Consider the following 15780-nt stretch of genomic DNA (forward strand, 5'->3'; position numbering starts at 1 on the left):
CAGGGAAGCATCAGTTCCCATTTCCCTCCGGCGCCCCCGCCCTTCTCTCCTCCTCCTCCTCCCCCTCCTCCGCGTCCTCCTCGTCCTCCTCCTCTTCTTACTTCTTTTTCTCCTTCTACTTCTCCTCCTCTTTCTTCTTTCTTCTCCTTTTCTTCTTCCTCCTCCTCCCTCTCCTCCCCCACCCCTGCCCCATTGATGTGTTATTATTGGGGGGGCTGGAGCAGTAAAAAAAGGAGGAGGAAAAAAAGAGCGGGGCTCGGCAGGGAGCGGTCGAGCGCGGGGCTGCCCGGCGGCGGCGATGGAGGAACTTACGGCGTTCGTCTCCAAGTCTTTCGACCAGAAAGTGAAGGAGAAGAAGGAGGCCATCACGTACCGGGAGGTGCTGGAGAGCGGGCCGCTGCGCGGGGCCAAGGAGCTGGCGGGCGGCGGCGAGCCGGGCCGTGAGGACCGCAGCAGCCCGGCAGTCCGGGCGGCCGGCGGAGGCGGCGGAGGAGGAGGCGGAGGCGGAGGCGGAGGAGGCGGAGGAGGCGCGGGAGGAGGAGGAGCAGGCGGAGGAGCTGGAGGAGGGCGCTCCCCCGTCCGGGAGCTGGACATGGGCGCTGCGGAGAGGAGCAGGGAGCCCGGCAGCCCGCGGCTCACCGAGGGTAACGGCCTGACCCCGGCCGCGGTTCCCCTTCCCGCCTTCCCGACTCGGCTCGGGCGGGAGAGGACCCCGAGGCCCAGCGGGGAGGGGCGACTCGCGGGGAGAGCCCTGTACCCGGCTCTGGGCACTGGAGCGATCGTGGGGTTGGCGGTCAGCGTTGTGCACGGTCGTGGGTGGGGTCCTCGTGCGGGGGAGGGTGTGAGATTTGGGATCCTTCTTCCTGGATGCTCCCATTGCACCGAAATGCATGTTTTTGGCAGCTGCAGGATGGGCCCGCAGCCCGGACGGCCCGGGGGTGGACGTGGAAGTTCTCGAGGCGGGCTTCGAGAAGGGGTGCTAGCAGGGGCGGGCCAGGCGGCCAGATTAAGGCTAGCGTCTCCCCTGAGTTTGCGGGAGCCTCTTCCCGAGGCCTGAGGGAGAGAGAGAGGCTTCGACCTCGGGTTGAAGCTGCCGGCTTTGGAACTGTGGCCAAGAACCCTGGAACTCCGCAGAGACCCTGAGTCTCTGGATCTTGGGGACTAAAACTTCCCGTTCGCTTTACGCCTTCAAGGCAGAACCGAGCCAAGGCGAACTAAGGTCCAGGCTATAAGCTCTGCTCCCGGCTGAGACGTTGAGGTTTCTGTTTGAGACTTGTGCTTCCGATATTTACACAATTCCTTTACTACTCCCAATTATCCGGTTCTTCAGTGTGTGTGTGTGTGTGTGTGTGTGTGTGTGTGTGTAGGGGGTCCTTTGGTGCCAGGGAAGTGTTAGGAGATGGCTTTATCTAAATGGTGAAGCGTCCTGTACCAATTCAAAAGAGTTCAACAATAAAATTAATTTGGCACTTGGTGCTGCAGTAACTGGTGTACAGCCATATTTTTCCAATTAAGAAAATATGTGGCATGCGTAGAATCACATATTTAAGCAAGCAATTAAGTTGTTTATAACACGGTCTGTTCCTGTTTAGGCCATTAAGTGGAAATTTGGGGGCGAAATAGAAATTATATTAACTCCATTAATCAACTTGAAATGTAGACTTCTTTCTCTTTGAAGCCCCAAAACTTTGAGGGGCATCCACTGTATGGATGACAAGAAATAACAAAGCCTTCCCGCCCCTTTGGCAGAATCTGATGATATGTTTTCATGTTTAAATTTCACTGCAGTATCAGTAGGATTATTTCCCTATTAAATTGACTCTAATGTTTGCTATAATGTTAATCTACTTCCTTCCTGGAGGAAAAACAAATGCCCACAAAACGAAATCTGAGAACCAGAAATGCGGGCAACACTTAAGATTATCCTATCCAGAATGCTAGACTGGAGTGAGATCTATGGCTGTTCTTTTCCCAGAACCATCACCAGATCCTCCTAAATTTGGAAAGTGATAGGGTAACTGTCAGGGTGCCCAGCGCTACCTCCCAACCGTGGGTCCACAGCCCCAGGCCTTCGGGAGATTCGGGTCTGAAATCTCTGTGAGCACAGTTCCTGAGATTGTTGATTTCTGAGCTCGGGGCAAGTTTTAATTTCTCTGTAGATCGGCTTTTCTGCAAATGATTTTTAACCCTTATGTTGATCCGGATCCTAGATTGGGAAGAACTGCAAACAGACAGGATTATCTAAAACTCTGTTTTGATACTTTAAATACCCTAATCGCTGACTCAGGCGAAGAGAAAATTCAGGTCGGCACTAGGGTGCAACTCCTCTGATCACTGTCCTTTGGCCTAATTTTTGTTAATTACACACACACACACACACACACACACACACATTTCAGTGGCTCTGTGTATTCACATGCAGAACTCCTGTTTCTAAAGGGAAGAGAACAGGAAAGTAGCAACGGATGTGTGCAGACCCAGAGTAAAAAAAAAAAAAAAAATGCATATTTTATTAAACATCCGTGCTGCTGGATGCATGAAAAGGCTTTGAGCAACCAATAGAAACCGAGGATTGGGGATGTTCCTCTTGAACCTGTTGATCTCTGTGGGTTTAAGCGTTTAGGGTCGAGTCTACGTTTCCACGGGGTAGGGAGAAGAACAGAACAGAGGCAGCAGTGGGTTTCGTGGACCACCCGAGGCTGGTTTTCCGCCTCTTGCCTTCTGGCCGGGCTTGGGCGGCGAGCCCTCCAGGCCGCCAACATGGCGTGGGCTCCTGTGCTCCTGGTACCCGGGTCCCGCAAGGGGATTAGGACTGCCCGGCTGCCGGTGGAACCATCCACAAGGTCTGGCCCCAGCCCTGGGGCAACGCGGAGCACCGGGGGATGTCGGCTTCCTGCGCAGCGCTGCACCGGGGTCTTAATCTGCTTTTACGATCCTTCGGTCCTTCAGCCCAATTGTTCCTAAATTAGACCAGCAAGTTTGAGGGAGGCAAAGGGCTAGCGGCAGCGAGAGCTGGCCTGACAACAGGCCCGCACTCTGGGAATGGCTGGCGTGAAAGACCAGTCCCTGACTCGCCGCGCCCTTCTACCCAGAGCGCGCTCTGGGATAGGCCGGGTGCGGCGCTTGTGGTTTCTGTGAGTGCGTGGGAAAGTGAGTGCGGGAGAGGGTGAGTGGAACACATTTGGTGTTTGCGGGAGAAGGCAGGAGACTAAGCGAGGGATAGTGGGGCGGTGAGCCTAGGCCAAATTGCGGAGGAGGTGGGTGGCCATAAGCCCACTGGCAGCCTCCGAGACGTGACCTTTGTGCGTCTCTTGTATCCTCTTCCTCCCCGCAGGGCAAGGGGCAGGACAGAGATTCCACGAAGGGTTAGGATTCTCTACCCCTCTTTGAGGAAAATCTGGTAATGGGGTTTGCTGTGCTGTTTTTGTCTGTGTATATGTTGGTGTATGTGTGCATGGACACACGTGTGGTCCGGTATGTGGTGCCCTCTCCAGTGTCCCCCGAGTTGAAGGATCGCAAAGAGGATGCTAAAGGAATGGAGGACGAAGGCCAGACCAAAATCAAGCAGAGGCGAAGTCGGACCAATTTCACCCTGGAACAACTCAACGAGCTGGAGAGGCTTTTTGACGAGACCCACTATCCGGATGCCTTCATGCGCGAGGAACTGAGCCAGCGACTGGGGCTGTCGGAGGCCAGAGTGCAGGTACTGGACTGTGAGATCTGGGATGCGACCAGGGAGCCCAGAGCGATACGCCTAGGGTGGGACAGGCAGGTGGGGGACACACAGGAGTGTCTGATATGAGGTGAAAAGGGGAGGAATGTCTGTATAGGGTCTTATTTTCTAGAGTAGATCTTAGTCCTATGGCCCCTTCCCCCCATCCCATCTCAACATATGTTCCCCACAGAAGAGAGCTGTGCTGGGCTTGCTCCCAGAGTTTCTATAAACCACACCCCCCCCTCGCCTCGCTCAGGCTTTAATGTGGTTTAATCCTAATGGGCCTACTTTTATAAGGCTTAAAAAAAAATCCCACGGAAAACGTTTTATCTCTGGATGCCTTTAAAAAGTTACAAAGAGTATTTTACTCGCCCGAGTCGGGTTTTCGTTGAGGGTCTGTTCCGGGGTCTAGGTTTGCCAAGCGGATATGCCAATTAGGTTTATAGATGTACAGGCTATAAAGGAAATTAGCAACTGTTAAGTGCAGAAATTTACAGTCTACTGTTAGCGGTCAATCCCAAACCGTATGTGAAACAGTGGAGAAATAAATGCATTTGGTCACTCTTTGTTCGCTTATTCAAGGCAAGGAAAGGAACCTGCCGAAAGGAACCTGCCGAAAGAAAGAGATTTTAAATTTTAAAACATCCCACAGATTTTACCGTTGGCATTTCCGAAGCCTTAACTCAACCAGTGCCATCCCCCATGAAGTTATGGTTGCAGAATTTCTTTATTGGATGTTGAGGTGGATGTAATAGCAAAAGTAGGCTTTGGGAGCATTTAAGAGGGGAAAATTATATATGTGCGCACATACATACATATCCTTCCAGTTTTATGGGGAACAAATTCAAACGTTTCAGATTGTATTTCCTTTCAAATAATAAAAGAGGAGAAAATGATGGTCATTATTTGAACACATGGAGCAGTTTTAGGCTCGAACATCTGCAGCTGCTACAAAGTATGGCTGTAACAGATACTCCCCGGGTCTCTGGGCGCAGAGACCACCATCTGTAGCGAACTATGCGCAATTCTTATGGGGCTTCCCCGCATCTTGTAATAGGATCAGGGGTGGGGGGAAACAGAGCCGTACTGTTGAAGAAGAGTAATAATAGGCAGGCTTGGTCATCATAGCACCAACAGCAGGGCCTCCCTTTCTGAGCCTCTCCTGCTTTGCTCTACATACTAAGATCTCTAGAGGCTCAACACCCCCTTAAAACCATGATAATTATTACAGTTAGGAGTATTACTATCTCAATTCCATTCTTCCAGGGGAAAAGAGTCAAGAAGCCTCAGGCCATGTGAGTTGCATAAAGAATGTCACCGTGGCATGAAATCCACCCTTCTATTATACTAAATAGCAGGGGAATATTTGAAGATTTACATTGACCATAGCACTTGCTTTCAAACACATACCAGAAAAGGCTCTGAAGCAATATTTTCCTTTCATGGGATTTTAAAACATTAATTTGTAAATCAATCAATATGCTGTATTTATTGGACCTGGAGCATAAAAGCAAGTTTTATTTGAATTTTTAAAAATCTGCCATCCCTGCTTTTAAAAGTTAGCAAGTTATTTAAGATGGTAATACCCAGAAAATAGAGCCCAGGAGTTACCTGACTCCCCCCACCCCACCCACTTTCACAGAGTGTTCTGTTTCTCTTAAGGAGTGAACCTTATTGTTGCTCTTGATTTTTTTTTATACTTTCATTTATGTTTTAGAGCTATTTTCTACAAGCTTCCCTACTGTCCTAACTGCAAGCCTCGGCTTTTTCTATAGAAGCAAATTAGATTATCATGATAATGGCACAAGTATTCTGCTACTTTGTTACCCTCTGCTGCACAGAGGAGCAGAGAAAATTCTAAACTTCTTTGTAGTGAGCCCTATATGTCACTAATTACCTCTCCCTCCTTACAATATCCCTCCCCCCAAAAGAGGCATTATTTGCTTTAGTGTTTGGTTTTTCTTCAAGATGAAACTAATTAGTGTTACAAGCTATTACTTAGCCCATTCCTCTCAGGTTTTAACTGAGCAAACATTTAAACCCATTATCACTGTGGTGTCAGGTACCAGAGAGAGTTTGAGGCCTTGGGGACTCTATGGAAAGATGAAACCAGGACCAATAATTATTTGCCAGGAAATGTTTTTATCTTGCAAAAGTCTATGAAACCTTTCTATTTTGTTATTTACTTACATTTTTAATTTTGGAAATTGAGGCTATTTTATATAATTCAAAGACCGCTTGTTATATCTCCCAACTCTTACCTAAAACACTGCTCTTTGATTTGTTGTTGTTGTAATTTTCTTTTGTAATTTAAAACATTTTTTGAGTCATAACATCTAGGTGTTTCCTCCCCCCCCCCCCAACTTGTAGGTTTGGTTTCAAAATCGAAGAGCTAAATGTAGAAAACAAGAAAATCAACTACACAAAGGTATGTTTCTCCTACAAGAAACATTTGATATTCTAAGTGAAAAAGAGGGTTATTGTTGTTAGGAAAACAAAATAAATTTCAGACATTGATGGTCCTTGATTTGAGAAGGACAGAAAGTCCTAAAGTTTGGGAGTAAGTCACATTTATTTTAAGTATGACAGAAGTTTAGAAAGGTAACCATACAATTTCGAAGGAATCAGTTCTAGCTTGTACAATTCGGAAACCTGGAGAACAACACTGGAAATGTCAACCCCACATTGTGTTTTGTTCCCCTGTTTTCACAGGTGTCCTCATAGGGGCTGCTAGCCAGTTTGAAGCTTGTAGGGTTGCACCCTATGTCAATGTAGGTGCTTTACGGATGCCATTTCAGCAGGCAAGTACAGACTCTTCAAGCTATTTTTAAATGTGAAAAGACCTGAATGTTTGATTGGACTGTTGAATGTCCCCCTATCTCTGAGCCCTAATGTCCACACAGTTGAAGAATCAGAATGATATAGTGGACCCATTCTTCTTTAAGAACCTATACAGTGTCATGGTCCTGAATTCTTAGTCATGTTTTCATGGGAAGCCGGCAGGGGCCTGAGAGTAGTAACTGATACTTTCAAAATGCACTGAAGACTGCACTTGGGGAGAGGAAGGAAAGGCCTTTTGATTAAGATTTTGTCAAATCCAACACACAGGTTAGTCCTCAGGCACTTCTAAGGAAACTCTCTGAATATTTTCTTATAGGTATTTTCTACCTTTTAGTCACATTAAATGCCTCCCACAGAAGGAAAATAAATAAATACAAATACTACCAACTCAGACTTGTTTTTAAAAAGCTTCTGTGGAAACAAAGCTTCATCTCTAATGGAGAGGGAAGGTTTGGTCTTCCCCAGGCTGCCCAGCCTCTGCAATCCCTTTCTTAGCCATAAAGAAACCTTTAAGACTACATTTTAAAAGGACAGCCTGCAGCAATGATTTAATCCTGGGAAATCCCAGTGCTCTGAACTCCCCGCTTTCCAAGCCTGAGGGCAAAATCCTTTCCCAACCAGTGCCTGACCTTCCCCATCCTCAGCCAGGACCCCTACTCAGCAAGGCTGTGATGTCAAGAATTAGCTCTAGTCGGCCTGCACCCTAGACTGGGGAGACACCTGGGTGAGCTCATATATTAAGAGTTAATGTTAGGGAGATTTTAACTCTCTTGGCACCACAGGACTCTGGCATCTGGTTGTGGGCTTTTGAAATAAGAGAGAATGATTGAAGAAAGAGGGAGGGAGGAACTCCAGAGGAAATTGTTACTACTCAAAGTGGGAGATCCAAGGCCAGCAATATCAGCACTACCAGGGAGATAGTTAGAAACTCAGAATCTCAGGACTCAATAATGCAGATTCAGAATCTGCATTTTAACAAGATTCCCAAGTAATTCTTATGGTAGGAAAAGTTAGGAGTACTGACTCACAATTATGTCAATTATGGTGAAGATACAATAATTTCCCTAAGTGTCACAAAAGTTTTGTGGCTTGCTTGTTGGCACTTCAGAGCTTTAATAGTGGGACAGAGGTCATGTTCTAGCAATATAAATAGATGGCCCTCTCATCCATCCTCCCCACTCCCCAAGGAGCAGCCTCATTTCTGCAGACAGGGAGCAGGGGGCTCAGGGAAAAGCCCCACATTGAGTGAATCCTGAAGACCCCTGACACTGCAGTACGCATACGGTGCCCCAGATTCAGCAACAGGCTGAGAAAGTCACTCTCCAGACAAGATCTCAGCCGCACTCCCCTCCCTGTCCCCCGACCCTAACCCTTTCCCAGCTAAGCCGGACGCTGTTAATGCTCTGTTTCTATTCTGTTGTCACCCTAGGATAGTCATTGCAACGTGACGCCCTTGTCCTTTCAGGTTCAGGCGCAGCTGCAGCTGGACAGCGCCGTGGCGCACGCGCACCACCACCTGCACCCGCACCTGGCCGCGCACGCGCCTTATATGATGTTCCCGGCGCCGCCCTTCGGACTGCCGCTGGCCACGCTGGCCGCGGACTCGGCCTCTGCTGCTTCGGTGGTGGCGGCGGCGGCCGCCGCCAAGACCACTAGCAAGAACTCCAGCATCGCGGATCTCAGACTGAAAGCCAAAAAGCACGCAGCCGCCCTGGGCCTGTGACGCCAGAGCGCCACCGCGCCTGCGAGGGGCGCGCCCGCACCGCCTCGCCCCGCTGCTCCTCGCTGCCCTGCAGACCTCCGACGCTGCCCTCTTCCGCCACGCTGGCCGCCCCTTGTCTCTCTCCATCCCTGACTCTGAGCGCCGGGCTCTGCACGGGATCCCGGGCTGCACGAGGCACGCCAGCCCAGTAGCTCCTGGCCACCCACAGACCGTGGGCCTAGAAGGCTTTATAGGAGCTAGTTTGCGGAAGTCTGGAAAGAGACTGGACAAGGGAATGCTGGCATAGCGCAATGCGGCTCAGCAAAGCTGCAACGATGGATTCTTGCATAGAAACAAAATCTTGTTGACAATATAAAACGAGGAAATACAAGATAGAAAAGACAAACCAGAGAGAGAGAGAGGAGAGAGAGAGAGAGAGAGAGAGCGAGAGAAGGAGAACGGGAACTTCTTATTGCTGTTTGGGATAAGCTGAAATCGGAGAGAGAAAAACGGAGCAAAACAATTTTAAAAAATTAAAGTATTTTATACATGTAAAAATAAGGGGAAATAACCAGGACGAATCTCGAGAGAGAGGGGGGAGGGAGTTACCAACTTAAATGTATGTTTTTTTTAATGGGCTAAGAAGAAGGCAAAAACGGAAGAGGTATACTTATTTAAAGAATTAAGATGAATAAAATGCGCAGCTGGGAAGTTCACAGGTTTTGAAACTGACCTTTTCTGCGAAGTTCACTTTAATACGAGAAATTTGATAAGAGAGGCGGGCCTCCTTTTACGTTGAATCAGATGCTTTGAGTTTAAACCCACCACGTATGGAAGAGCAAGAAGAGGGAAGACAGTATGAAAACGAAGGAAGGGAAAAAATGATGTTAATACAATGCAGTGATGCCACAGACAATGATTCTGGGAAATGATGGCAGAACTGTCCGGACTGCGACAGTAAATTCTGGTTTGCATGTTACTTGTATTCCATTGATGGTGTCTTCCCCCTGCCACCATCACTCATGTACACGCAGTTCATTTTCATCTTCAGTAGAAAAGCGTCTGAAAATTTATACATATACATATAGACATATATGTATATATATATATATAAAATGTGTAGTTTTTTTGGCCTCATCTTTGATCCTGGGGAGGCACAGGAAAATGAAAACATCGAAATGGGGAAAAGTTACACTCTGGTTGTATCAAGAAGATAGAACTGGGCAGAAAATGTGGAGAAAAGAAAAAGAAAGAAGGCCAAATGAAATAATGATGGTATACCACCTTGCATCCTGGGACACCTAGTAGGCGCTCCACCAGAGTTAGTTTGCTACACCCCCCTTTTCTTGTATTCCCTCTTGCTGATTTCCTGAAGTCCTATTTGAGGACACTGCTTTATTTCCCCCTCTCTATCCTGTCAAATTCACCTTAAACAACACCCAGCTAGATACAGGCACTAGGTTTGTGTAAAATATGTTGATACACACAAACAAAATTTATTTTGGCTATAATGTGTGAACTGATGGTTGACTTTCAACATTTGCATTTTATCTCACAAAGGTGTATCTATTCAAGTAATCTTTTTCCGGTTGTTTGTTTCAATTCATGTAGCTATTTAAACCGGGATATGCTGGGATATGCTCGACTAAGCAATCGGCATCCCAATTCTCTAGCAGGCCTCTTAGTTGTGTGTGTGTGTGTGTGTGTGTGTGTGTGTGTTTCCTTCTAATTTACAAGAAAGAAGAAAAGCTCTTCTAACTGAACTTTGGTATGCGGTTGAGCTTTGTAACTATTTGTTCTCCATGAAAACAAAATTATTTATATTTGTCATATTTTTTCTAGTGTATTAAGTTATTTTAAACAAAAGAAGATGCTGTTATCTCATGACGTGTTGTCAGTACAAAATGTCTCGGCTCCACCTCTGTTAAACCTTTTAAATAAGTGCCAAGTTATTAATCGAAGACACTTTGCGATCAATTGAATGAAAATAGCATTGTTTCATTTGATGGGTTCGCGTCATCTTTGTTCCTGTTACTATTAAAATATCCAGGATAGTCTTTTCTTCTTCCTTGTTGATGAATGTGTAACTATATTTCGAATATACCAACTTGCAAAAGCACTCTCCTGTGCTCCTACGTGCAGCAGTCCGGGGGTGAGTGGTGGCTCTGTGGCTCTCTGGCTCTCCACCACCAGCGCTTCTCCTCCCACCCCACGGAATGCACCCAGTCTAGATACCGGTTATGCCAAGTTCTTAAGGGAACAGGTAATATGTAAAATAACAGAGTAGAATAACCTCCTTCCCCAAGACAGTTTTTCGTTTTTTATTTTGCTATGCTTTCACCCTTGAAGTTTATTTGAGGACATTTTGGGAGGAAGAAAAGAGTGATCACGCGGAATCCACCTGGGTTTGAATTGTGTTCTGTCGCTGGCTTGCGAGTGGGCGAAGCGTAGTGGAGGCGAGTCCCCCACCTCTCTTTTCTGTTCATCGCCTTGTAGGTACAGTTCAAAAGCAGAACAGAGGACAGTGTTTTAGGAAAAGCTCGGCCTTGCTGGTCCTCAAACTACACAGGAGCTTGGTCTCCCCATCTCTTGGCCCCTTTGGAAGAAATCCCACTAGTTACGCTTAGAAGAGCTGAGGGTCATCGGATGAGCAGAGACGCAAAGACACAGACTTGGCCAGGCCCGAAACGGGCTTTAGGATGAAGTGACCCTTCGCGAAGGGTGTGTGTGTGTGTGTGTGTGTGTGTGTGTGTGTGTGTGTGTCCCCTCTGGCCGCCGGCGTCCCCAGCTGGGAAGTGCCTGGAATCGCGCGGCCAACCTCTCGCTCTGTCACCGCACTCCCCGCTGTCACCAACCAGCCGTGCCCCGGCCGAGCTCGCGCTCCGAGTTGCCCCGGCAGTCCAGATGTGGGCAATGCATTTCTGCTCTCAAAGGCCAGGGGACTGGGCTTGCGGCCTGCAGCGCCAGGCCTGGCGGGTTTCGCGGCGGATGAACTCTGCAGCGTGTTTAATAAGCATCTGCCCCCGGGCTTGGTGCGCCCCGAAGGGGCCTCGTCGCCCACTGCGGCCTGAGGCCTCGGGCTAGCTCAGTAGCCGCCGGGGTTAGGCGTCCGAACCCGCAGGCTCCAGCCCCAGCCCTAACCCAACCCGGACGTGGTTCCGACAGTGCCCAGGGCCCCCGGGGCAGGGGAGAGAGCGGCTCCGTGGAACACTGGAGGCGCCCTGCCGCTGAGCTGTGAGGAGCCGAGGCCGAGGTGCGTGCGGGCCCAACCGGCCAGGACCTGGACCGCACCCGCAGGGCCTGGAGTCTGAGGGCTGCGGGCGCGGGCTGAGACCTGCGGGACCCGCCGGAGTGGTTTGTAGGACTGACGCTCCCTTGTGCCCCGCGCTTCGCTTCCGACAAACCCTCGGAGGCTAGCGGCCGCTTGCGGGTCCCCATTGAGCAGGGCCCTTAGGGTCCAGGCTTCCTCGCACGCTCACGCAGGGCAGGCTTTTCCGTATCGCCATGGCCCAAACTCTTCTGCGGGCGTCTGAATGAACTGGGTCCGAATCCGACTTCCCTGAACCATCCTGAGAGAAGGGCCTAGGAAATCTTCCTTTTGGATAAGGCCTGACTCCCGACGTGCATATTGTTTTGGGATCCTTGCCCCAATACTTCAAGGAGTGCAACCCACCCCTACCTCCGCCAACGTTGCAGAATCCATGCTTGGGGAAAAGTCAGTTAAAAGAGATTATCCAGGACATGATTAGTGTTAAGGACCCTATGAGCCAGGAGTCCTAAGAAGATCGGAGGCCTTTGCTTGGAGCTGAAGGGATATTCATCTATTGTTGAGTTCCCCGACCCCAGATTTATAACTTTTTAGCATCTCAGATGGTAATGCTTTAGTAAAATGTAATGCTCAAATTTCGGAACTATTTTGATTTCTGAAAAATGCCTTTTTGGCGTCAACAACACGGGATCCTGTTTTTTCTTCACAAATCAGTTTACATCATAAATTGCAAACATTTGCAATAAGATCTCAAGATTATTTATTTTACATAACCTCAAGCACTTGACTATGTTAAACACCAGTACAGAAAGTCAGTGAAATCAGTTTAATGTGTGTCAGGGAATTAAAGAACCACTCCTTTTCAACACATAAACAAAGCATTTAAGATTGTTTTGATTGTCAGTCTTCCAGTTTTTAAACAGTCTTACAATTGGCTATTAATTTTAGAGTCATTCTGTGCAAAAATAATTACTAAAGTTATATCCTGCTTTAATTAAATGTTTCTGGGCAGAATAAAATGGTGTTCTACATCGGAAAGTGGCTGATTGTTTTTAACATTCTATTATTTTAGTTCAAAACATAAATAAAAGTCTGCAAATTCCAATAGGGGGGAAAAGGCCTGAAATAGCTTCTTAATGCGCCATTAGAACAGTTAGTCAAAATGCATTAAAGCAACATCACAAACCCAGAGATAATAAATATGCCATTCTAATGAGAGTGTTAACTTATGGATAATTTATTCAAGGTAGTTTGAACATTTCACATGGAATATTGTATTATGATCTGCTTGACTACTGTGATGCTTGTTCTTTAAAATCGAATTTATATAGGCTTGGGATATACATAATTCATAACTCCTGTTGATACATGTATACACACCCCAAATTTTAAATCTTTACAATATGTATGGATGTTTACTGACATGTTGGCAAGACAACTGAAATAAAAACATGAAAAGTGTTAAACATTACATTGCAAGCAAGTGCTTGCTTGCCCTATGCTTGAAGAAAAAGTAGCTGGAAATGAAAAAAATCAAAAGGCTCAGGTAAAGAGGGAAAATGGAAATATTTCAGACAGAGAGCATTCTTGCATAAGAAACATGAAGATCCCCAAGAAAGACTTGGGGTGTGAGTGTAGACACTTCTGTGCCTGGGCAACACTTTCAGGTCTTTCCCTCCCAAAGCAAGCAAGCAACATCCTGGGGCACTGTACACATCAGTCAAGGTAGCATTGCATATGCATTCAGTACAGAAAAATTTAGTATAGTACTTAACATGGAGTTCTACTGGCATGAGGAAAGGTTTTAGAATATAATCAAATAAATCACATGGGGAGCAGCAAGCATACTTTTTTTTTTTCTCGATGAATAAACTGCTCACATGTCCTGAGCAAGGATCTCTATAGGCCTTTATTCATGCACTCTGGAACCACACTTCCTAGGTTCCAATCTCATTGCTGCCATAGACCAGCCCAGTGGTTTTGAATGATTTCATCTTTCCAGGTCTCGGTTTCCTTATCTGTAAACAAATATAAAAATAGTGTCTGTCCCATGGAGTTGTTAGGTTGAAGAGTGCCTTGAACATGTATAAAAAGCATTACATGACAATTGTTTTTATAAAGAGGTCAAAAGCATTGAGCTTTGAAATATGAATCTGAGAAAAAAATTAAGTAGTGCAAGACAAGGAGTAAATACTTCCCTCTCTGGGCAAGAGGAAAATATTGCCTACCAGTGTGTGATTCTAGTTAACTGCTTAGCCTCATCTGAAGATGTGGCAAATGTCACAATATAGTTAGGAGACTTACCTACGAGAGCTATTTATAGACCATTCATGCCATCTACATGACAGTTGTCACTCTGCCATGCACAGCTAGTAAAATGAGATGGCAGGCATGGCACTTGCCCTTGAGGGGCTGACAATTGAGGGGAGACAGCTCACCAACACAGGACAGTGCCAGAAAGGATGTGCTAAATGCTAACTACTCCATGCATCTGAGTGGCCTACAACACATGTGGGGCCTGTTGCTTCATTTTTGGAAAGGGAACCTTTCTTGGAAATGAGTGGCCTTATGAGGGAATGGTGGAGCGACACCCAGAGGTTAAGAAGCACAGTTTGCTAGAAGTAAATGCGTGCCATATGTTGCTGTGGTTTGTGTTCCATAGGACCATCTGCGTTTTCCCCCGGGCTGCCCATGTCTGTCGAGTATTAACAGTGAAATGACAAAAGATGCAAAGTCTGCTGAGTAAGGATCTTTAATAGCAGTTTGAAAACACACATGATACAAAACAAGGATCATTTAATTACTACTGTAAGAATCTGTGAGATGAAAAATTGTGTCCTAACTACAGACTAGATTAAGAAGGACTTCTTTGCAATGCGTACATCTAGGTATGTTCTGAATACTGCTCCATGTTGTAGATAATATCCATGAAGAACTCAAAGCACCCTTACCCATCTTCATTTGGGAGTCAATGTGTCATCGTGGTACATGGCTGACCTTCAGAGGCAGATATTTCCAAGTTCAAAACTCAGCTGTACCTTTTGGATATGAAGTTTTTGGTCATTTCTTACATTCCTAGAGTCTATGTCCTCTTAGGTTTCTGTGACAAACACTTACAGGTTGTCTTGAGTATCAAATAGAAATGCTTTAAGTAAAGACAACAAGGAAGGGTCAGCTTTCCTATTTTTCCATTGTTTACCTTTGAAGTTATTGTCATACAGAAAGGATTTTTAATTTACCTGTCTGTGACTCAAAACAATTTTAGAAATTTGAGAATGTGGTGTGCATCTTTATTTCAGTTCCTTAACATGAATATTCATTGTGCATGTATATGTTGTGAACTCTGGAGTTTGGAATAAAGCTTTCTTCAAAACTTGTAGAATGGTTTTGGGATTCTTGAGGGACTACGATTTTCAATCTGTTTCCCTTGTGTAGAATAGAGAGGATTCTTTCTCCCTAATAGCTGAAGGATTTTTTTAATGTGAAGGTTACCTCCAGTCTCTGACCTGAGTCCTTTGTATTCCTGAATGTCAGCACACAAATTGAGTCCTAGCATTACCTCCATAGTCACTTTGATATTAGATTGATTGTCCTTCTGTTGCTTATTTATTGAATACATTTTTATATGCTTCAATGGAGAGGAAGAGGAAATAAACTACCCTTAAGAATGATTTTGAAAAAGTCTATCAATCTATCCAAATTTTCAGTACTTGTGCCACATTGTTTTGTATTATGTTTACTGGCATTGCTAGTATAAAATGTAATTATCTGTCTTGTGTGCAATATATTTGCTGGAATTCTCACTTGTCAGCAATTGTGTTTCTTTTAAGGCCTATACACTTTCCATTAAATCTTAGTCCTGCCCAGTGCTCACTTAAAATGTCCAGGATCCTCCCTGGGGAGTTTTAGTTCTAGAGCTGCTCCTAAAACTTTTTAGATGGATGAAATTAGGTGGGATTAGCTACCAAAGGCAGTTTTGGAAAGAGAGGGGCAGGTCATCTGATTGACTTGGGAGTTATAGGGAAGGGTGATAGAATAGTGGCTCCTCACAAATGTGTACATCCTAATTCCTGTAACCTGAAAATATGTTGGGTTACCTGGCAAAGGGAAATCAGGTAGTGGTGGATTTAAAGTTACTTATAGCAGACCTTAAAATAGGGACACTATTCTGGATTATCTATGTGGGCCACTGTAATTACCAGGATTCTTAAAAGTGGAAACTAGAAGACCAAAGAGGAGAGTGAGTGAGGAGGA

At 46.1% G+C, this 15780-nt stretch overlaps 2 protein-coding genes across 2 annotated transcripts in view; one reads left to right on the forward strand and one right to left on the reverse strand.

Annotated features, from left to right (window-relative positions):
* Positions 1-455, reverse strand: part of Rsrc1 (arginine and serine rich coiled-coil 1) — a 372541-nt gene extending 372086 nt beyond the window's left edge. The window contains exon 1 of the mRNA XM_077793852.1: positions 374-455. The gene's annotated coding sequence lies outside the window, so the exon portion shown is untranslated. The remainder of the gene's footprint in view (positions 1-373) is intronic.
* Shox2 (SHOX homeobox 2) lies at positions 119-10239 on the forward strand. The gene is made up of 5 exons (XM_026392941.2): positions 119-644; positions 3495-3703; positions 6086-6143; positions 6428-6516; positions 7986-10239. The coding sequence occupies exons 1-5, from the start codon at positions 299-301 to the stop codon at positions 8277-8279; spliced, it is 996 nt and encodes a 331-aa protein (XP_026248726.1). The 5' UTR covers positions 119-298; the 3' UTR covers positions 8280-10239.
* The last annotated feature ends 5541 nt before the right edge of the window (positions 10240-15780 follow it).

This window comes from Urocitellus parryii, chromosome 2 (genome assembly GCF_045843805.1).
Source record: "Urocitellus parryii isolate mUroPar1 chromosome 2, mUroPar1.hap1, whole genome shotgun sequence".
NCBI classification, from domain to species: Eukaryota; Metazoa; Chordata; class Mammalia; order Rodentia; family Sciuridae; genus Urocitellus; species Urocitellus parryii.